The 17,086-nt window shown below is 39.7% G+C and overlaps 1 protein-coding gene across 4 annotated transcripts in view; it reads right to left on the bottom strand.

Moving 5' to 3' along the window:
* ZNF81 (zinc finger protein 81) overlaps positions 1–17,086 on the bottom strand; it is a 108,129-nt gene that overhangs the window by 11,812 nt on the left and 79,231 nt on the right. For all 4 annotated transcript variants that reach the window (XM_059157215.1, XM_059157216.1, XM_059157218.1 and 1 more), the window contains one exon: positions 15,581–15,676. In XM_059157215.1, coding sequence (XP_059013198.1) covers positions 15,581–15,676 — 96 coding nt within the window. The remainder of the gene's footprint in view (positions 1–15,580; positions 15,677–17,086) is intronic.

The following is a 17,086-nucleotide window of genomic DNA, read 5'->3' as shown; positions in this document are numbered from 1 at the left end:
TCAATCCTTTGGAATCTGTTACAATTAGCCTTATATCCTAAAATTGGGTTTATTTTGCTCCATATGCCATATGCACTTGAAAAAGTGTATATTCTACAGTTGTGGGATGTAGTGACCTATTGTATGTTAATTAGGTCACATTGGTTTATCATGTTCAAATCTTCTACTGTTTTTAAAAATATTTATTTATTTATTTTAGAGAGGGAGAGAGAGCATGTGTGGGAGGGGGAGGAGCAGCAGGAGAGGGACAGAGAGAATCTCAAGCAGACTCCCCATTGAGTGTGGAGCCCCATGTGGGGCTCAATCCCATAATCCCGAGACTGTGACCTGAGCCCCAAATAAGAGCCAAATGCTCAACCAACTGAGCCACCTTGGCTCTCCTCAAATCTTCTATATCTTTAAAGGTTCTTTGGTCTCTAAACAGACAAAATCAGTTATAGAGATAGATATGTTAAAATCTGTAACTATGATTACACATTTTGTCTGTTTCTTCTTTTAGCACTGTCAATGTTTACTTTATATATCTTGAAGCTATGCTATTAAGTGCATAAAAAGATAGATTTTTAATATATTCCTGCTGAACTGAAGTTTTATCAATTTCAGAGAAAGAGAGTACATTGTGGAAGATAAAACAGATATTAAAACAATGATTCAGGAATATTATGAAACAACCATATGCCAAATATTTGGTAAAATAGATAAGATGTACAAATTCAAAGAAATCAAAATAAGAAGAAATTGAAAATCTGAATATTTCCATATCTGTTAAAGACACTTAATTTCAAAATTAAAGGTGATCCCACAAAGAAAACTTCAGTTCCATATGAGTTCACTGGCATATTTTATCATCTATTTAAAGAAAAATTATAAAATTTAAAGTAATATTACACAAAATCACAAAACAGAGGAATGAACTTTAAAAATTCCTAGCAAATATAGCAACTTTACACAAACTCTTTCAGAAGATAAGGTGGGCATGAAATTTTCCAGATCATTTTATGAGACTAGCATTAATATGATACTAAAATCAAAGATATTGTAAACAAAATATCCCCTAAAACTGAATACTAATACCTCACTTAAACACAGAGCTAAAAGTCCTTACCAATTATTGCAAACTGATTCAAGAAATACATAAAAAATGTTAATAATCATGATCAGGTAGGGTTTATCCCAGTAAGGCAATGTCAGTTTAACATCTGAAAATCTGTGAAATTCACCATACCAGCAGAATAAAATGTTCATCCCAAATGCAAAAAAAGCACCCAGGAAATCTAATACCCATTCATGTTAAAGACCTTCATCAAACTAGGAATAGAAAGAAATTGCCACAAGTTAATAAAGGACATCTAACGAAAACCACAGCTAATATACTCAATGCTGAAAGACTGAAAACTTTTGCTCTCAAGATAAAATAAAAAAAGGCAGGTAGACTAAAAAGTAAATGATAAAAAGACATGGTAATTGATGCAAAAAAATGTTAAGGAATTTACAAAAATACTCACTAGAATTAATACATGAATTTATTAGCAAGGTCTCAGAATATAGGTTCAATGCACAACAATCAATTGTAAGAGTTCCACCTCTAGTTCCACCTCTAGTATGGAGAAACAAGCTCCTAAAAAAATCCTTCTACAGACAATAACTATATTCTCTAGAAAAACAAAACAAAACATGTACTAGTGGAGTAAACAAAAGCAGGGAGATTTTGAAGAGGAGTTAGAAGTTAGAACAAGTCTGAGCAGAGATCTAAGTTCCTACCCACCATAAATGACACAGCATTTCCAGTTTGAGTTTAACCTAGTTAACAGCCTACTATGACAAAAACTGCCTACTGTAACAGAAAATGGTGTTACTATAATATAACCCTGATAATATTTGGTGTAAAAATCCAAAATTACTCAATATAAGATGATCCAGAAAAATTCCCCTTGGTCACTATCTAGTTCCTTCAGTAGTTTTTCTCCCCCCAGTTTTTATTTAAATTATAGTTAGTTAAAGTATAGTGTAATAATGGTTTCAGGAGCAGAATTTAGTGATAAATCACTTACATACAACACCCAGTGCTCATCATAACGAGTGCCCTCCTTAATACTTATTACCTATTTACCCACCCCCACCCACCCCCATCAACTCTCCGTTTGTTTTCTAGTCTCTTATGGTTTGCTTCACTCTCTTTTTCCCCCTCTCCATATGTTCATCTGTTTTGTTTCTTAAATTCCACATATGAGTGAAATCATATGGTATTTGTCTTTCAGTAGTTTTTAAAGTGTATTTATCATAGTTAACAGTTTATATCTGTTAGATGAGTTGGTCTAATTGAAACAATTTAATCATATTAAACTCAAGTTATTTTTATATATGGTGTGAGGTACGGGTCAAGGGTATTTTTCTTCCAGTACTGATACCCATTTGTCCCAGTACAATTTGTTCAAAAACAAAATTCCCTTACCCCACTGAATTGTACCTTTGACAAAACTCAGTTGTCCATATATGTGTGGGTCTATTTTTGGACTCTCTCTTCTATTTGATTTATATATGTTTATCCTTACATCAAAACCACACTACCTGGATTATTGTAGCTTTACAATAAACCTTAATTAATACTTTTCCTTCTTTTTCAAGACTGCTATTGGCTATTCTGAGGCCTTTCCATATCCATATAAACTTTAAAATCTCTGCCAGTTTTTATCCCCTAAAATGACAAATAATTGATTGAACAAGTAGCCTACAATTCAGTAAAGCAACAGATTTCAACAACATGCAACCACCTTGATTTATACCCTATAGAACACAATACCCATCAACAGACACATGGAAAAAAAGACAGACCAAACACAGAAATCATACAGATTATATTCTCAGACTACAACAGAATTAAATCAGACAACATAAATAGACAAGTTTCTTGAAAAATACAACTTACTATGTCTGACAAAAGATGAAAGAGAAAAATCTGAATAACCGTGTCTATTACAGAAATCGAAATTGTTATTCAAACTTTCCCGGCGTGCCTGGGTGGCTCAGTCAGTTAAACATCTGCCTTTGGCTCAGGTCATGATCCCGGAGTCCTGGGATTGAGCCCTGCATCACCGCATTATCAGGCTCCCTACTCAGCAGGGAGTCTGCTTCTCCTTCTGCCCCTTACCCTGCTTGTGCTCTCTCTGTCTTACTCTCTCTGCCTAAAACAAAACAAAACAAAAAAACTTTCCCATCAAGAAAATTCCAGGTCCAGGGAAGAGGAGTCAAGATAGTGGAGAAGTAGCAGGCTGAGACTACTTCAGGTAGCAGGAGATCAGCTAGATAGCTTATCTAAAGATTGCAAACACCTACAAATCCAATGGGAGATCAAAGAGAAGAAGAACAGCAATTCTAGAAACAGAAAATCAACCACTTTCTGTGTTGGGCTGGCAGAAATAAAGGGCTACTTAAGATGGCGAAAGTCCCCGCCACAAATCCTGAGCTCGGACAGGAGAACAAAGACCCAAGCAGGAATCTGAAAACCCTCCCGCCCCAGGCTCCCATGGACCAATGGGACCCTGACAAGTGGGAATCTGAGACCCTCCTGCCCTGGGCTCCCGTGGACCAATGGGACCCTGAGAAGCGGGAATCTGAGACCCCACCCCGGGCTCCAGTGGACCAATGGGACTCCGACAAGCAGGCGAAATATCCAAATAAGGGAAACTTGCCAAAAGACCCCTGAACTCCCCTTGAGGCCCCCTTCTCCCTGCGTTGGGTGCGACTTCCGCCACTCTGCTTTCCAGAGTCACAGAACCTCCCTGAGGGTGCCCACCTCCTCCCAGCGCAACTTTCCTGGCTCCCCTTCTCCTGAGCCCTGAAACTTCGCCAGAGAGTGTTTTTAATAAATCTTGCCTTGCACCCACTTTGCCTGGTGTTGTGTTTATCTCGCTGGAAAAACTACATTCTGAAAGGTAGGACTGGTGGAGAAGTGAATCCAAAGCGATGGGGAGATAGACTGCAGGGGGAGGGGTTGGCTCCCGGCAAGCGGCAGAGCAACAGAGCACAAAATCAGGACTTTTAAAAGTCTGTTCCGCTGAGGGACATCACTCCAGAGGCTAAACTGGGGTGAAGCCCACACAGGGTCAGCATGGCCTCAGGTCCCGCAGGGTCACAGAAGGATCCAGGGTATCTGAGTGTTGCAGACCTTGCTGGCATTAGAACGGGGAAGCCGGCTATAGAGACAGAGCCGAGGAGTGAGCTCCAGCTCGGGGTTACCTTGAACCAGTCGCAGGCTCAGTGAGCTTGGAGCGTGGCCGGAGGCCAGGGACACGGGAGTAAATGGGCGCTGTTCTCTGAGGGCGCACTGAGGAGTGGAGGCCCGAGCTCTCAGCTCCTCCGGCCAGAGACAGGGAGGCCGCCATTTTCATCCTCGTCCTCTGGAACTCTATGGAAAGTGCTCAGGGAACAAAAGCTCCCGAAAGCGAACCTGAGCGGATTACTCCGCCCGGCCCTTGGTAAGGGCGGTGCAATTCCGCCTGGGGCAAAGACACTTGAGAATCACTACAAAAGGCCCCTCCCCCAGAAGATCAACAAGAAATCCAGCCAGGACCAAGTTTACCTACCAAGGAGGGCAGGTTCAATACCAAGGATAGCAGTGGAATTCCAGAGGAGGAGAAAGCAAAGCACGGAACTCATGGCTTTCTCACCATGATTCTTTAGTCTTGCAGTTAATTTAATATTTTTTTCTTTTTCAATTTTTTTTCTCTCTTCCTCTGCTAAATTTTTTTTAACTTTTACCCTTTTCTTTTTTTTAACGTTTTTAAACTAGTTTATCTAATATATATATATATATTTCTTTTTATATTTTTTCTTTATTTGTTTTCTTTTTTTAATTGTTTCTTATTTTTTTCTTTCTGAACCTCTTTTTATCCCCTTTCTCCCCCCTCACGACTTGGGATCTCTTATGATTTGATTAAAGCATATTTCCTGGGGTCTTTACCACCCTTTTAGTATTTCACTTGCTCCTTTATATACTCTTATCTGGACAAAATGACAAGACGGAAAAACTCACCATAAAAAAAAGAACAAGAGGCAGTACCGAAGGTTAGGGACCTAATCAATAAAGACATTGGTAATATGTCAGATCTAGAGTTCAGAATGACGATTCTCAAGGTTCTAGCCAGCCTGCAAAAAGGCATGGAAGATATCAGAGAAACCCTCTCGGGAGATATAAAAGCCCTATCTGGAGAAATAAAAGAACTAAAATCTAACCAAGTTGAAATAAAAAAAGCTATTAATGAGGTGCAATCAAAAATGGAGGCTCTCACTGCTAGGATAAATGAGGCAGAAGAAAGAATTAGCAATATAGAAGACCAAATGACAGAGAATAAAGAAGCTGAGCAAAAGAGGGACAAACAGCTACTGGACCACAAGGGCAGAATTCGAGAGATAAGTGACTGCATAAGACGAAACATTAGAATAATTGGGATTCCAGAAGAAGAAGAAAGAGAGAGGGGAGCAGAAGGTATATTGGAGAGAATTACTGGAGAGAATTTCCCCAATATGGCAAAGGGAACAAGCATCAAAATCCAGGAGGTGCAGAGAACCCCACTCAAAATCAATAAGAATAGGTCCACACCCCGTCACCTAATAGTAAAATTTACAAGTCTTAGTGACAAAGAGAAAATCCTGAAAGCAGCCCGGGAAAAGAAGTCTGTAACATACAATGGTAAAAATATTAGATTGGCAGCTGACTTATCCACAGAGACCTGGCAGGCCAGAAAGAGCTGGCATGATATATTCAGAGCACTAAATGAGAAAAACATGCAGCCAAGAATACTATATCCAGCTAGGCTATCATTGAAAATAGAAGGAGAGATTAAAAGCTTCCAGGACAAACAAAAACTGAAAGAATTTGCAAACACCAAACCAGCTCTACAGGAAATATTGAAAGGGGTCCTCTAAGCAAAGAGAAAGCCTAAAAATAGTACATCAGAAAGGAACAGAGACAATATACAGCAACAGTCACCTTATAGGCAATACAATGGCACTAAATTCATATCTCTCAATAGTTACCCTGAATGTTAATGGGCTAAATGCCCCAATCAAAAGACACAGGGGATCAGAATGGATAAAAAAACAAAACCCATCTATATGTTGCCTCCAAGAAACTAATTTTAAACCTGAAGACACCTCCAGATTTTAAGTGAGGGGGTGGAAAAGAATTTACCATGCTAATGGACATCAGAAGAAAGCAGGAGTGGCAATCCTTATATCAGATCAATTAGATTTTAAGCCAAAGACTATAATAAGAGATGAGGAAGGACACTATATCATACTCAAAGGGTCTGTTCAACAAGAAGATCTAACAATTTTAAATATCTATGCCCCTAACGTGGGAGCAGCGAACTATATAAACCAATTAATAACAAAACCAAAGAAACACATCAACAATAATACAATAATAGTAGGGGACTTTAACACCCCCCCTCACTGAAATGGACAGATCATCCAAGCAAAAGATCAACAAGGAAATAAAGGCCTTAAATGACACACTGGACCAGATGGACATCACAGATATATTCAGAACATTTCATCCCAAAGCAACAGAATACACATTCTTCTCTAGTGCACATGGAACATTCTCCAGAATAGATCACATCCTCGGTCCTAAATCAGGTCTCAACCGGTACCAAAAGACTGGGATCATTCCCTGCATATTTTCAGATCACAATGCTCTGAAGCTAGAACTCAATCACAAGAGGAAATTTGGAAAGAACCCAAATACATGGAGACTAAACAGCATCCTTCTAAAGATTGAATGGGTTAACCAGGAAATTAAAGAAGAATTGAAAAAATTCATGGAAACAAATGATAATGAAAACACAACGGTTCAAAATCTGTGGGACACAACAAAGGTAGTCCTGAGAGGAAAATATATAGTGGTAAAAGCCTTTATCAAAAACAAGAAAAGTCTCAGGTACACAACCTAACCCTACACTTAAAGGAGCTAGAGAAAGAACAAGAAAGAAACCCTAAACCAGCAGGAGAAGAGAAATCATAAAGATCAGAGCAGAAATCAATGAAATAGAAACAAACAAACAAAAAAAAACAATAGAGCAAATCAATTAAACTAGGAGCTGGTTCTTTGAAAGAATTAATAAGATTGATAAACCCCTGGACAGACTTATCAAAAAGAAAAGAGAAAGGACCCAAATAAATAAAATCATGAATGAAAGAGGAGAGATCACAACTAACACCAAAGAAATACAAACTATTATAAGAACATACTATGAGCAACTCTACATCAACAAATTTGACAATCTGGAAGAAATGGATGTATTTTTAGAGACATATAAACTACCAAAACTGAACCAGGAAGAAATAGAAAACCTGAACAGACCCATAACCAGTAAGGAGACTGAAACAGTCATTAAAAATCTCCAAACACACAAAAGCCCAGGGCCAGACGGCTTCCCAGGGGAATTCTACCAAACATTTAAAGAAGAACTAATTCCTATTCTCCTGAAACTGTTCCAAAAAATAGAAATGGAAGGAAAACTTCCAAACTCATTTTATGAGGCCAGCATCACCTTGATCCCAAAGCCAGACAAGGATCCCATCAAAAAAAAAACTACAGACCAATATCCTTGATGAACACAGATGCGAAAATTCTCACCAAAATACTAGCCAACAGGATTCAACAGTACATTAAAAGGACTATTCACCACGACCAAGTGGGATTTATTCCAGGGCTGCAAGGTTGGTTCAACATCCACAAAGCAATCAATGTGATACAACACATTAATAAAAGAAAGAACAAGAACCATATGATACTCTCAATAGATGCTGAAAAAGCATTTGACAAAGTACAGCATCCCTTCCTGATCAAAACTCTTCAAAGTGTAGGGATAGAGGGCACATACCTCAATATTATCAAAGCCATCTATAAAAAACCTACTGCAAATATCATTCTCAATGGAGAAAAACTGAAAGCTTTTCGGCTAAGGTCAGGAACACGGCAGGGATGTCCATTATCACCACTGCTATTCAACATAGTACTAGAAGTCCTAGCCTCAGCAATCAGACAACAAAAGGAAATTAAAGGCATCCAAATTGGCAAAGAAGAAGTCAAACTGCCACCACTCTTCGCAGATGATATGATACTATATGTGGAAAACCCAAAAGACTCCACTCCAAAACTGCTAGAACTTGTACAGGAACTCAGTAAAGTGTCAGGATATAAAATCAATGCACAGAAATCAGTTGCATTTCTCTACACCAACAGCAAGACAGAAGAAAGAGAAATTAAGGAGTCAATCCCATTTACAGTTGCACCCAAAACCATAAGAAACCTAGGAATAAACCTAACCAAAGAGGCTAAGAATCTATACTCAGAAAACTATAAAGTACTCATGAAAGAAATTGAGGATGACACAAAGAAATGGAAAAATGTTCCAAGCTCCTGGATTGGAAGAATAAATATTGTGAAAATGTCTATGCTACCTAAAGCAATCTACACATTTAATGCAATGCATATCAAAATACCACCCATTTTTTTCAAAGAAATGGAACAAATAATCCTAAAATTTATATGGAACCAGAAAAGACCTCCAATAGCCAAAGGAATATTGAAAAAGAAAGCCAAAGTTGGTGACATCACAATTCCAGACTTCAAGCTCTATTAAAAAGCTGTCATCATCAAGACAGTATGGTACTGGCACAAAAACAGACACATAGATCAATGGAACAGAATAGAAAGCCCAGAAATAGACCCTCAACTCAATAGTCAACTAATCTTTGACAAAGCAGGAAAGAATGTCCAATGGAAAAAAGACAGCCTCTTCAATAAATGGTGTTGGGAAAATTGGACAGCCACATGCAGAAAAATGAAATTGGACCATTTCCTTACACCACACACGAAAATAGACTCAAAATGGATGAAGGACCTCAATGTGAGAAAGGAATCCATCAAAATCCTTGAGGAGAACACAGGCAGCAACCTCTTCGACCTCAGCCGCAGCAACATCTTCCTAGGAACATCATCGAAGGCAAGGGAAGCAAGGGCAAAAATGAACTATTGGGATTTTATCAAGATCAAAAGCTTTTGCACAGCAAAGGAAACAGTTAACAAAACCAAAAGACAACTGACAGAATGGGAGAAGATATTTGCAAACGACATATCAGATAAAGGGCTAGTGTCCAAAATCTATAAAGAACTTAGCAAACTCAACACCCAACGAACAAATAATCCAATCAAGAAATGGGCAGAGGACATGAACAGACATTTCTGCAAAGAAGACATCCAGATGGCCAACAGACACATGAAAAAGTGCTCCATATCACTCAGCATCAGGGAAATACAAATCAAAACCACAATGAAATATCACCTCACACCAGTCAGAATGGCTAAAATTAACAAGTCAGGAAATGACAGATGCTGGCGAGAATGCAGAGAAAGGGGAACCCTCCTATACTGTTGGTGGGAATGCAAGCTGGTGCAACCACTCTGGAAAACAGCATGGAGGTTCCTCAAAATGTTGAAAATAGAACTACCCTATGACCCAGCAATTGCACTACTGGGTATTTACCCTAAAGATATAAACATAGTGATCCGAAGGGGCACGTGCACCTGAATGTTTATAGCAGCAATGTCTACAATAGCCAAACTATGGAAAGAACCTAGATGTCCATCAACAGATGAATGGATAAAGAAGAGGTAGTATATATACAGAATGGATACTATGTAGCCATCAAAAGAAATGAAATCTTGCCATTTGCGACGACATGGATGGAACTAGAGGGTATCATGCTTAGCGAAATAAGTCAACTGGAGAAAGACAACTATCATATGATCTCCCTGGTATGAGGAAGTGGAGATGCAAAATGGGGGGTTAAGGGGGTAGGAGAAGAATAAATGAAACAAGATGGGATTGGGAGGGAGAAAAACCATAAGTGATTCTTAATCTCACAAAACAAACTGAGGGTTGCTGGGAGGAGGGGGGTTGGGAGAAGGGGAGTGGGGTTATGGACATTGGGGAGGGTATGTGCTATGGTGAGTGCTGTGAAGTGTGTAAACCTGGCAATTCACAGACCTGTACCCCTGGGGATAAAAATATATGTTTATAAAAAATTTAAAAAAAATTAAAAATTAAAAAAAAAAAAGAAAATTCCAGGTCCAGATGGTTTCATTAGTGAATTCCATGAAACGGTAAAAGAAGAAATAATAATTTTACACAAACTATTTCAGGAAAGGGAACACTTCACAACTCATTTATGTGGCCAGCAGAAACCTAATACCAAAGCCTGACAAAAACATTGCAGAGAAAGAAAACTACAACCAATATCACTCATAAAAAATGCAAATACTTTAAAACAAAACATCAGTAAATATAATCCAATAATATATAGTAAGGGTTATATATCATAATGAACTAATATTTTATCTCAGAAATACAAAGTTAACATTTGTAAAATCAACAGAGAAGCCTGGGTGGCTCAGTGGGTTGGGCCTCTGCCTTCAGCTCAAGTCATGATCTCAGGGTCCTGGGATCAAGCCCTGCATCGGGCTCTCTGCTCAGTAGGAAGCCTGCTTCCTCCTCTCTCTCTGTCTGCCTCTCTGCCTGCTTGTGCTCTCTATGTGTGTGTGTGTGTGTGTGTGTGTGTGTCAAATAAATAAATCTTTAAGGAAAATCAACAAATAAACTCACATATTAACAAAATAAAAGCAACAACTCATATGATTACTCTAATTAGATGAAGAAAAAGGAGTTGACAAAGTTCAACATATAGCCATGATTAAAAAAAAAAAAAAAAACACTCTTCAACAAGCTAAGATTAAAAAGAACTTCTATAACCTGATAAAGGGCAGCTTCAAAAAATATCAGACATAATGGTACGCATTTTTTATCCTTGATATTGGGAACACAGGAGGCATGCCCACACTCAACACTTCTATTTAATATCAAACTGAAGGTGTTAGTGCAATAGGGAAAGGAAAAGAAACAAAAAGCATAAAATTGGAGACGAAAAAGTGTCTCTAATGTGATAATGACTACTTAGATGAAAAACCTCAAAGAACCTGCAAGAAAACTAGTAGGTCGATGTAGGAATGCCTCAGGATACAAAATAAATGCACAAAAATAAATCATGAGCAATTTTTACTAACAATGAACAATCCGAAATAAATTGGGGAAAAAATGTCATTTACAAAACTGTCAAGGAACATCAAGTATTTAGGGATAGATTCAATGAAGGATGCAGAAGACTTCTACACTGAAAACTATAAAACACTGCTGAAAGAATTCAAACATCTAAATAAATATAGAAAATACGCCATGCTTGTGGATTAGAAGGCCAAATATTGTGAAGATATCAATTCTCCTAAAATCAATCTATAGAGTGAATTCTACTCAAAATAAAAACCCAGTAGGCTTTAAAAAAAAAGCGCAAACTACTTATGAAATTTATATAGAAATGCAAATGATCTAGAAGAGCCAACGTAATTTAGAAAAAGGCCAAGTTGGAGTACTTATCCTACCTGATTCAAGACTCATTATAAAAGCTACAGTAATAAAGAAAATGTGGGTTTGCCAAAAAGACAGTATATTGGGGCGCCTGGGTGGCTCAGTGGGTTAAAGCTTCTGCCTTCGGCTTGGATCATGATCCCCAGGGTCCTGGGATCAAGCACCGCATCGGGCTCTCTGCTCAGCCAGGGAGCCTGCTTCCTCCTCTCTCTCTGCCTGTCTCTCTGCCTACTTGTGATCTCTCTCTCTCTCTCTCTGTCAAATAAGTAAATAAAGTCTTTAAAAAAGCATATTAACTCTATTTTCTGTGTTTTTTAAAAGTTTTTAATTTTAATTCTAGTATAGTTAACATACAGTGTTATATTAGTTTCAGGTGTACAATATTGTGATTTAACAATTCTGTATGTTACCCAGTGCTCATCAGGGTAAGCGTGCTCTTAATTCCCATCATCTATTTCATCCATCCCCACCCCCCACAACCATCAGTTTGTTCTCTATAGTTAAAAGTCTATTTCTCGGGGCACCTGGGTGGCTCAGTGGGTTAAAGCCTCTGCCTTTAGCTCGGGTCATGATCCCAGAGTCCTGGGATTGAGCCCCACATCAGGCTCTCTGCTCGGCGGGGAGCCTGCTTCCCCCTCTCTCTCTGCCTGCCTCTCTGCCTACTTGGAATCTCTCTCTCTGTGTCAAATAAGTAAATAAAATCTTTTTTTTTAAAGGCTATTTCTTGTTTTTTCTCTTTTTCCCTTTGTTCATTTGTTTTGTTTCTTAAATTCCACATATGAGTGAAATCATGAGTTATCTCTGTCTTTCTCTGACTGACTTATTTCCCTTAGCATGATACTCTCTGGCTCCATCCATGTTGTTGCCAGTGGCAAGATTTTGTTCTTTTTTATGGCTGAATAATATGCCATTGTATGTATATCACATCTCTTTGTTGTTGTTGTTCTTGTTTTTGTTTTTAAGATTTTATTTATTTATTTGAGAGAGAGAGAAAGAATGAGAGAGAGAGAACATCAGAGGAGAGAGGTCAGGGGGAGAAGCAGACTCCCTGCTGAGCAGGGAGCCTAATGTGGGACTGGATCCCAGGACTCCAGGATCATGACCTGAGCCGAAGACGGTTGCTTAACCAACTGAGCCACCCAGGCACCCACATCTTCTGTATCTTATTTTCTGTATTGTTGATGCTTGGGCCATCTGGTGCCTTCCTCCTCCTGGACAGACCTGCCTCTCTCAGTGCTAGTTAATTCCTAGAGATAACAAATGAATTCCCTGGAAGCACACGTTTTATATGCAAACCAACCAATCCAGAGTCCACTTCCACCAACTCTCCTCCTTTGTTACACTCTCCCAGGTTGAGCCACTATCCTCCTGCTCTAATCCCTCAGTGCCAAGTACCAAGTTACTAGACGCAGTCCCTACAGCCCTGGAGCCCCACTGAAATTACTCAAACTAGCCAATCCGAAGCCTCCCCAGCCGGCTTATTCTGTTTCACCCATGCAAATAACAATTAAGGCTCTTATCCATGCTTTCCCCTAAAACTTTGGCCTCCTGACTGACGCTGGTGCTTCCTGATGTGGCCCTGCACGGTATGGCATGTCTCCTCCTCTTGGGAACTGTGAATTACAAACTATCTTTTTCATGGCAGTCATCTCTGGATCTGTTGGTCTCACCTTGCCTGAATGATATTAAAGCCTACCATTATAAAACAGAAAGACTTATATAGATCAACTGAGCAGAATAAAGAGTCCAGAAATAGGCTCACATATAAAAAGTCAATTGATTTTGATAAACCTGACTAGGAAATGCAATGGGGAAAAAAAAAGGCCTCTTCAGCAAATGTTTCTGGAACAAGTGGGTATTGTACTGATAAAAACAAACATTGTGGGCACCTGAGTGGCTCAGTGGTTTAAGCCTCTGCCTTTGGCTCAGGTCATGATCTCAGGGTCCTGGGACGGAGTCCCACATCGGGTTCTCTGCTCAGCAGGGAGCTTGTGTCCCTTTCTCTCTCTCTGCCTACTTGTGATCTCTCTCTGTGTGTCAAACAAATAAATAAAATCTTGGGCGCCTGGGTGGCTCAGTGGGTTAAGCCTCTGCCTTCGGCTCAGGTCATGATCTCAGGGTCCTGGGATCGAGGCCCGCATCAGGCTCTCTGCTCAGCAGGGAGTCCGCTTCTTACTCTCTCTGCCTGCCTCTCTGCCTACTTGTGATCTCTCTCTCTCTATTTCAAATAAATAAATAAAATCTTTAAAAAAAAATAAAATCTTTAAAAACAAAAACAAAAACGAACATCGGTCCTTACATCAAACATACAAAGTGAATTGTAGGTCTAAACTGAGAAAGCAAAAGTGCTATAACTTAGAGAATGAAATAGGAAAAAATCTTTGTAGCAGGCTACTATTTCTTAAACAGATCACAGAAAGCACTAGAAAATTTTAAAAGACGATAAATTAGACTCCATCAAAATCAAAACATTTGCTCTTCTGATAGGCACCAGTAAGAAGAGAAAAGTGAAAGCCACGAATTGGAACAAAATACTGGTGATGTATATATCTGGTGTAGGAGTTACATCTAGCAAATATCTACAACTCTGAAAACTCATTAAGCAAGCAAGCAACCCAATTAAAAACCAGGAAAGGTATCCGAATAGACACCTGAAACAAACATGTACAAATGGTCAATAAGCCCATGAAATGATATTTATCATTATTTGTCAGAAGAATACAACTTAAAATCATAATGAGATACCATTACATCCACTATGACAGCAAAAATTAAAGTGATTGATGGTAACAGGTGTTGGCAAGGATGCGGAACAACAGAAATTCTCGTGTACTGCTGCTGGAAGGGTAGACTCACACAGCCACTTTGGAAGATAGCTTGGCAATTTCTTATAAAGGCACATATACATTTACTTATACAATTATATGATCCACCAACTCCACTCCGAGGTGTTCACCCAAGAGAAATGTAAACATATGGTCACACAACGACATGCCAGCATGTTCACTACACTGTACTCATAATACTCATAATAACCAAATAACAGCCACCTGTCATTAACAGGTATATGGATAAACAAATTACAGTCTGTTCATATCATAGAATAGTCTTTAGCATTTCAAAGCAATAAACCAGCAATATACTCAGTAACATGGATGAATTGCAGAATCATGATGCTGAACAATGGAGGCAGACCTAAAAGGGTATAGACAGCAGGATTCCACTCACATGAAACCCTAATAAAGACAGATTTAGTCTACAGTGACAGAAAGCCAGTCAATGGTTTGCCTGGGGGCCTACTGACTACAGGGGGCATGGAGGCTCATTTTCACGAAACGGAATGTTCTCCATATCATGACTGGGGTGGTGGTTAACAGGAGTGTGGACCTTCATCAAACTGGGCACTTCAAAGGAAACATTTTATTGTATGTAAATTATACCTTAATACAGTTGATTGATTTAAGACAAAAATCTAAGTGGCAGTGATCTCAAGGTCAGAAGATGGGGGAGAGGCATGGCAGCAGGGGAGACGGGAGAGGAGTGAGGAATCTGAAAAGAGAAGAGGAGGGGGAGCTGGTTGTCTAAGTGTTTATTGGTATCTTAGAGTTGAGAAGAAAAAAATGAGGAGGATGAAAGTGAAAAGGTGAAAGTGAAAAGGTCCTCAGAGAACAGGAGTGTGGCAACCAAGTGGTTTTCAGAGAGGGTAAATCCATTAAAACCTGACCACATGTATTGTTAAGAATCTCAGGTCCTGGGGGGTGGGACTTAAGGAATGAAGGCTAAAAATGTGATGGAAGGAGAAAACATTCAAAGAAGCAAGGTCTGTAGGGAGGAAGCCTGGCATATGATTCTGCCTGTAGGAATTGCAGCAATTCTCCTTGGAGGAAAGCCAGGCAAAAAAGACAGCTGCTCACATTAAGGGAAATAAAGGGAGAGAACAGTCTGGTACCTAAAAGGCCAATGTTATCTCTTCTCAAGCAGTTTCCAAAGTTGAGATCCTTCAAGAAGGCAGCAAGAAATCGCATTTTAAAGGCATAAGCTTCTGAGGAAAAGCGTTTCCATGTCCCCCATCTGCCTGGGTCATACTCACTCACCCGTATGGCTCTGATGTGGGGTTTTTCTCTCCAAAATCCATGGCTCCTCTCCTTGTTCCAACTTGAAGATGACCTCTGGTTTGGGAACTTCATACCCTGTTAATAGGACATGACAGAATTGGGTCCAGCTAATTGCTTTCCACTTGGTGTTTTTTTTTTTTTTTTTTTTTTTTTAAAGCAACCACTTTTCATTGGGAAAAGAGTAATAATCACAGAGGTCAATGCACTGAAGGATCTCAGGCCCACCAGGGACGCCACTGGCACACACTTCAGTTGGCTCAGGGTACTCAGCAGCTGAGAATGAAAATACTTTCATGGAGGCTCTGTGTTCAGTTTCTTGGGCTCCCGTAACAAAATACCAAAACCTGGGTGGCTCAAAGCAGCATAAAGTCATTGTCTCATGCTTCTGGGGCCTCAAGTCTGAAATCAGTGTTAGCAGGGTCAGGCTATCTCTGGCAGATGTGAGGGAGCATCCTTCCTTGAGTCTTCTAGCTTGTTTGCTGGCAATCTTTGATGTTTCTTTAGCCTGTAAATGCATCACTCCTGTCGCATGCCCTTCTCCCCATGTATCTTCACAATGACTTCCCTCTATATGTATCTATTTCTTTTCTTTTTTAAAAAAAAGATTTTAGGGCGCCTGGGTGGCTCAGTGGGTTGAGCCGCTGCCTTCGGCTCAGGTCATGATCTCAGGGTCCTGGGATCGAGTCCCGCATCGGGCTCTCTGCTCAGCAGGGAGCCTGCTTCCCTCTCTCTCTCTGCCTGCCTCTCCGACTACTTGTGATCTCTCTCTGTCAAATAAATAAATAAAATCTTTAAAAAAAAAAAAAAAAAAAAAAAAAGATTTTATTTATTTATTTGAGAGAGAGAGATCCAGCACAAGCTGGGGAGAGAGGCAGAGGGAGAGGAGGGAGCCCGACACGGGGCTTGATCCCAGGATCCTGGGATCAGGACCTGAGCCGAAGGCAGACGCTTAACTGAGCCACCCAGGTGCCCACATACGTGTCTATTTCTTTCTTTCTTTTTTTTTTTTTAAGATTTTATTTATTTTATTTGACAGAGATCACAAGCAGGCAGAGAGAAAGGAGGAAGCAGGCTCCCCGCTGAACAGAGAGCCCGATGCGGGGCTCCATCCCAGGACCCTGGGATCATGACCTGAGCCAAAGGCAGAGGCTTTAACCCACTGAGCCACCCAGGCGCCCCATGTGTCTATTTCTATGACCAGATTTCCCTTTTTTTATAAGCACACCAATCATATTAAATTAGGGCCCACTCCCATGAACTCCTTTTAACTTGATTACCTCTATAAAGACACTATGTTCAAATAAGGTCACATTCTGGAGTACTGGAGGTTCATATTTCCACTTTTTTTTCAGGGGGACACATAATTCAACCCATTAAAAATCTGCCCTTGGACACCCCCCCCCCCCACCAAATCCATTTCCTTCCCAGGTGCAAAATATACGAACTCCACACCAATATCCCCAAAAGTCTTGATCATTCCAGCAT

This window comes from Mustela lutreola, chromosome X, assembly GCF_030435805.1.
Source record: "Mustela lutreola isolate mMusLut2 chromosome X, mMusLut2.pri, whole genome shotgun sequence".
In the NCBI taxonomy this organism is placed as follows: Eukaryota; Metazoa; Chordata; class Mammalia; order Carnivora; family Mustelidae; genus Mustela; species Mustela lutreola.
Note: the sequence above shows the minus strand (reverse complement) of the source record. Positions and strands in the feature narration are given on the sequence as shown.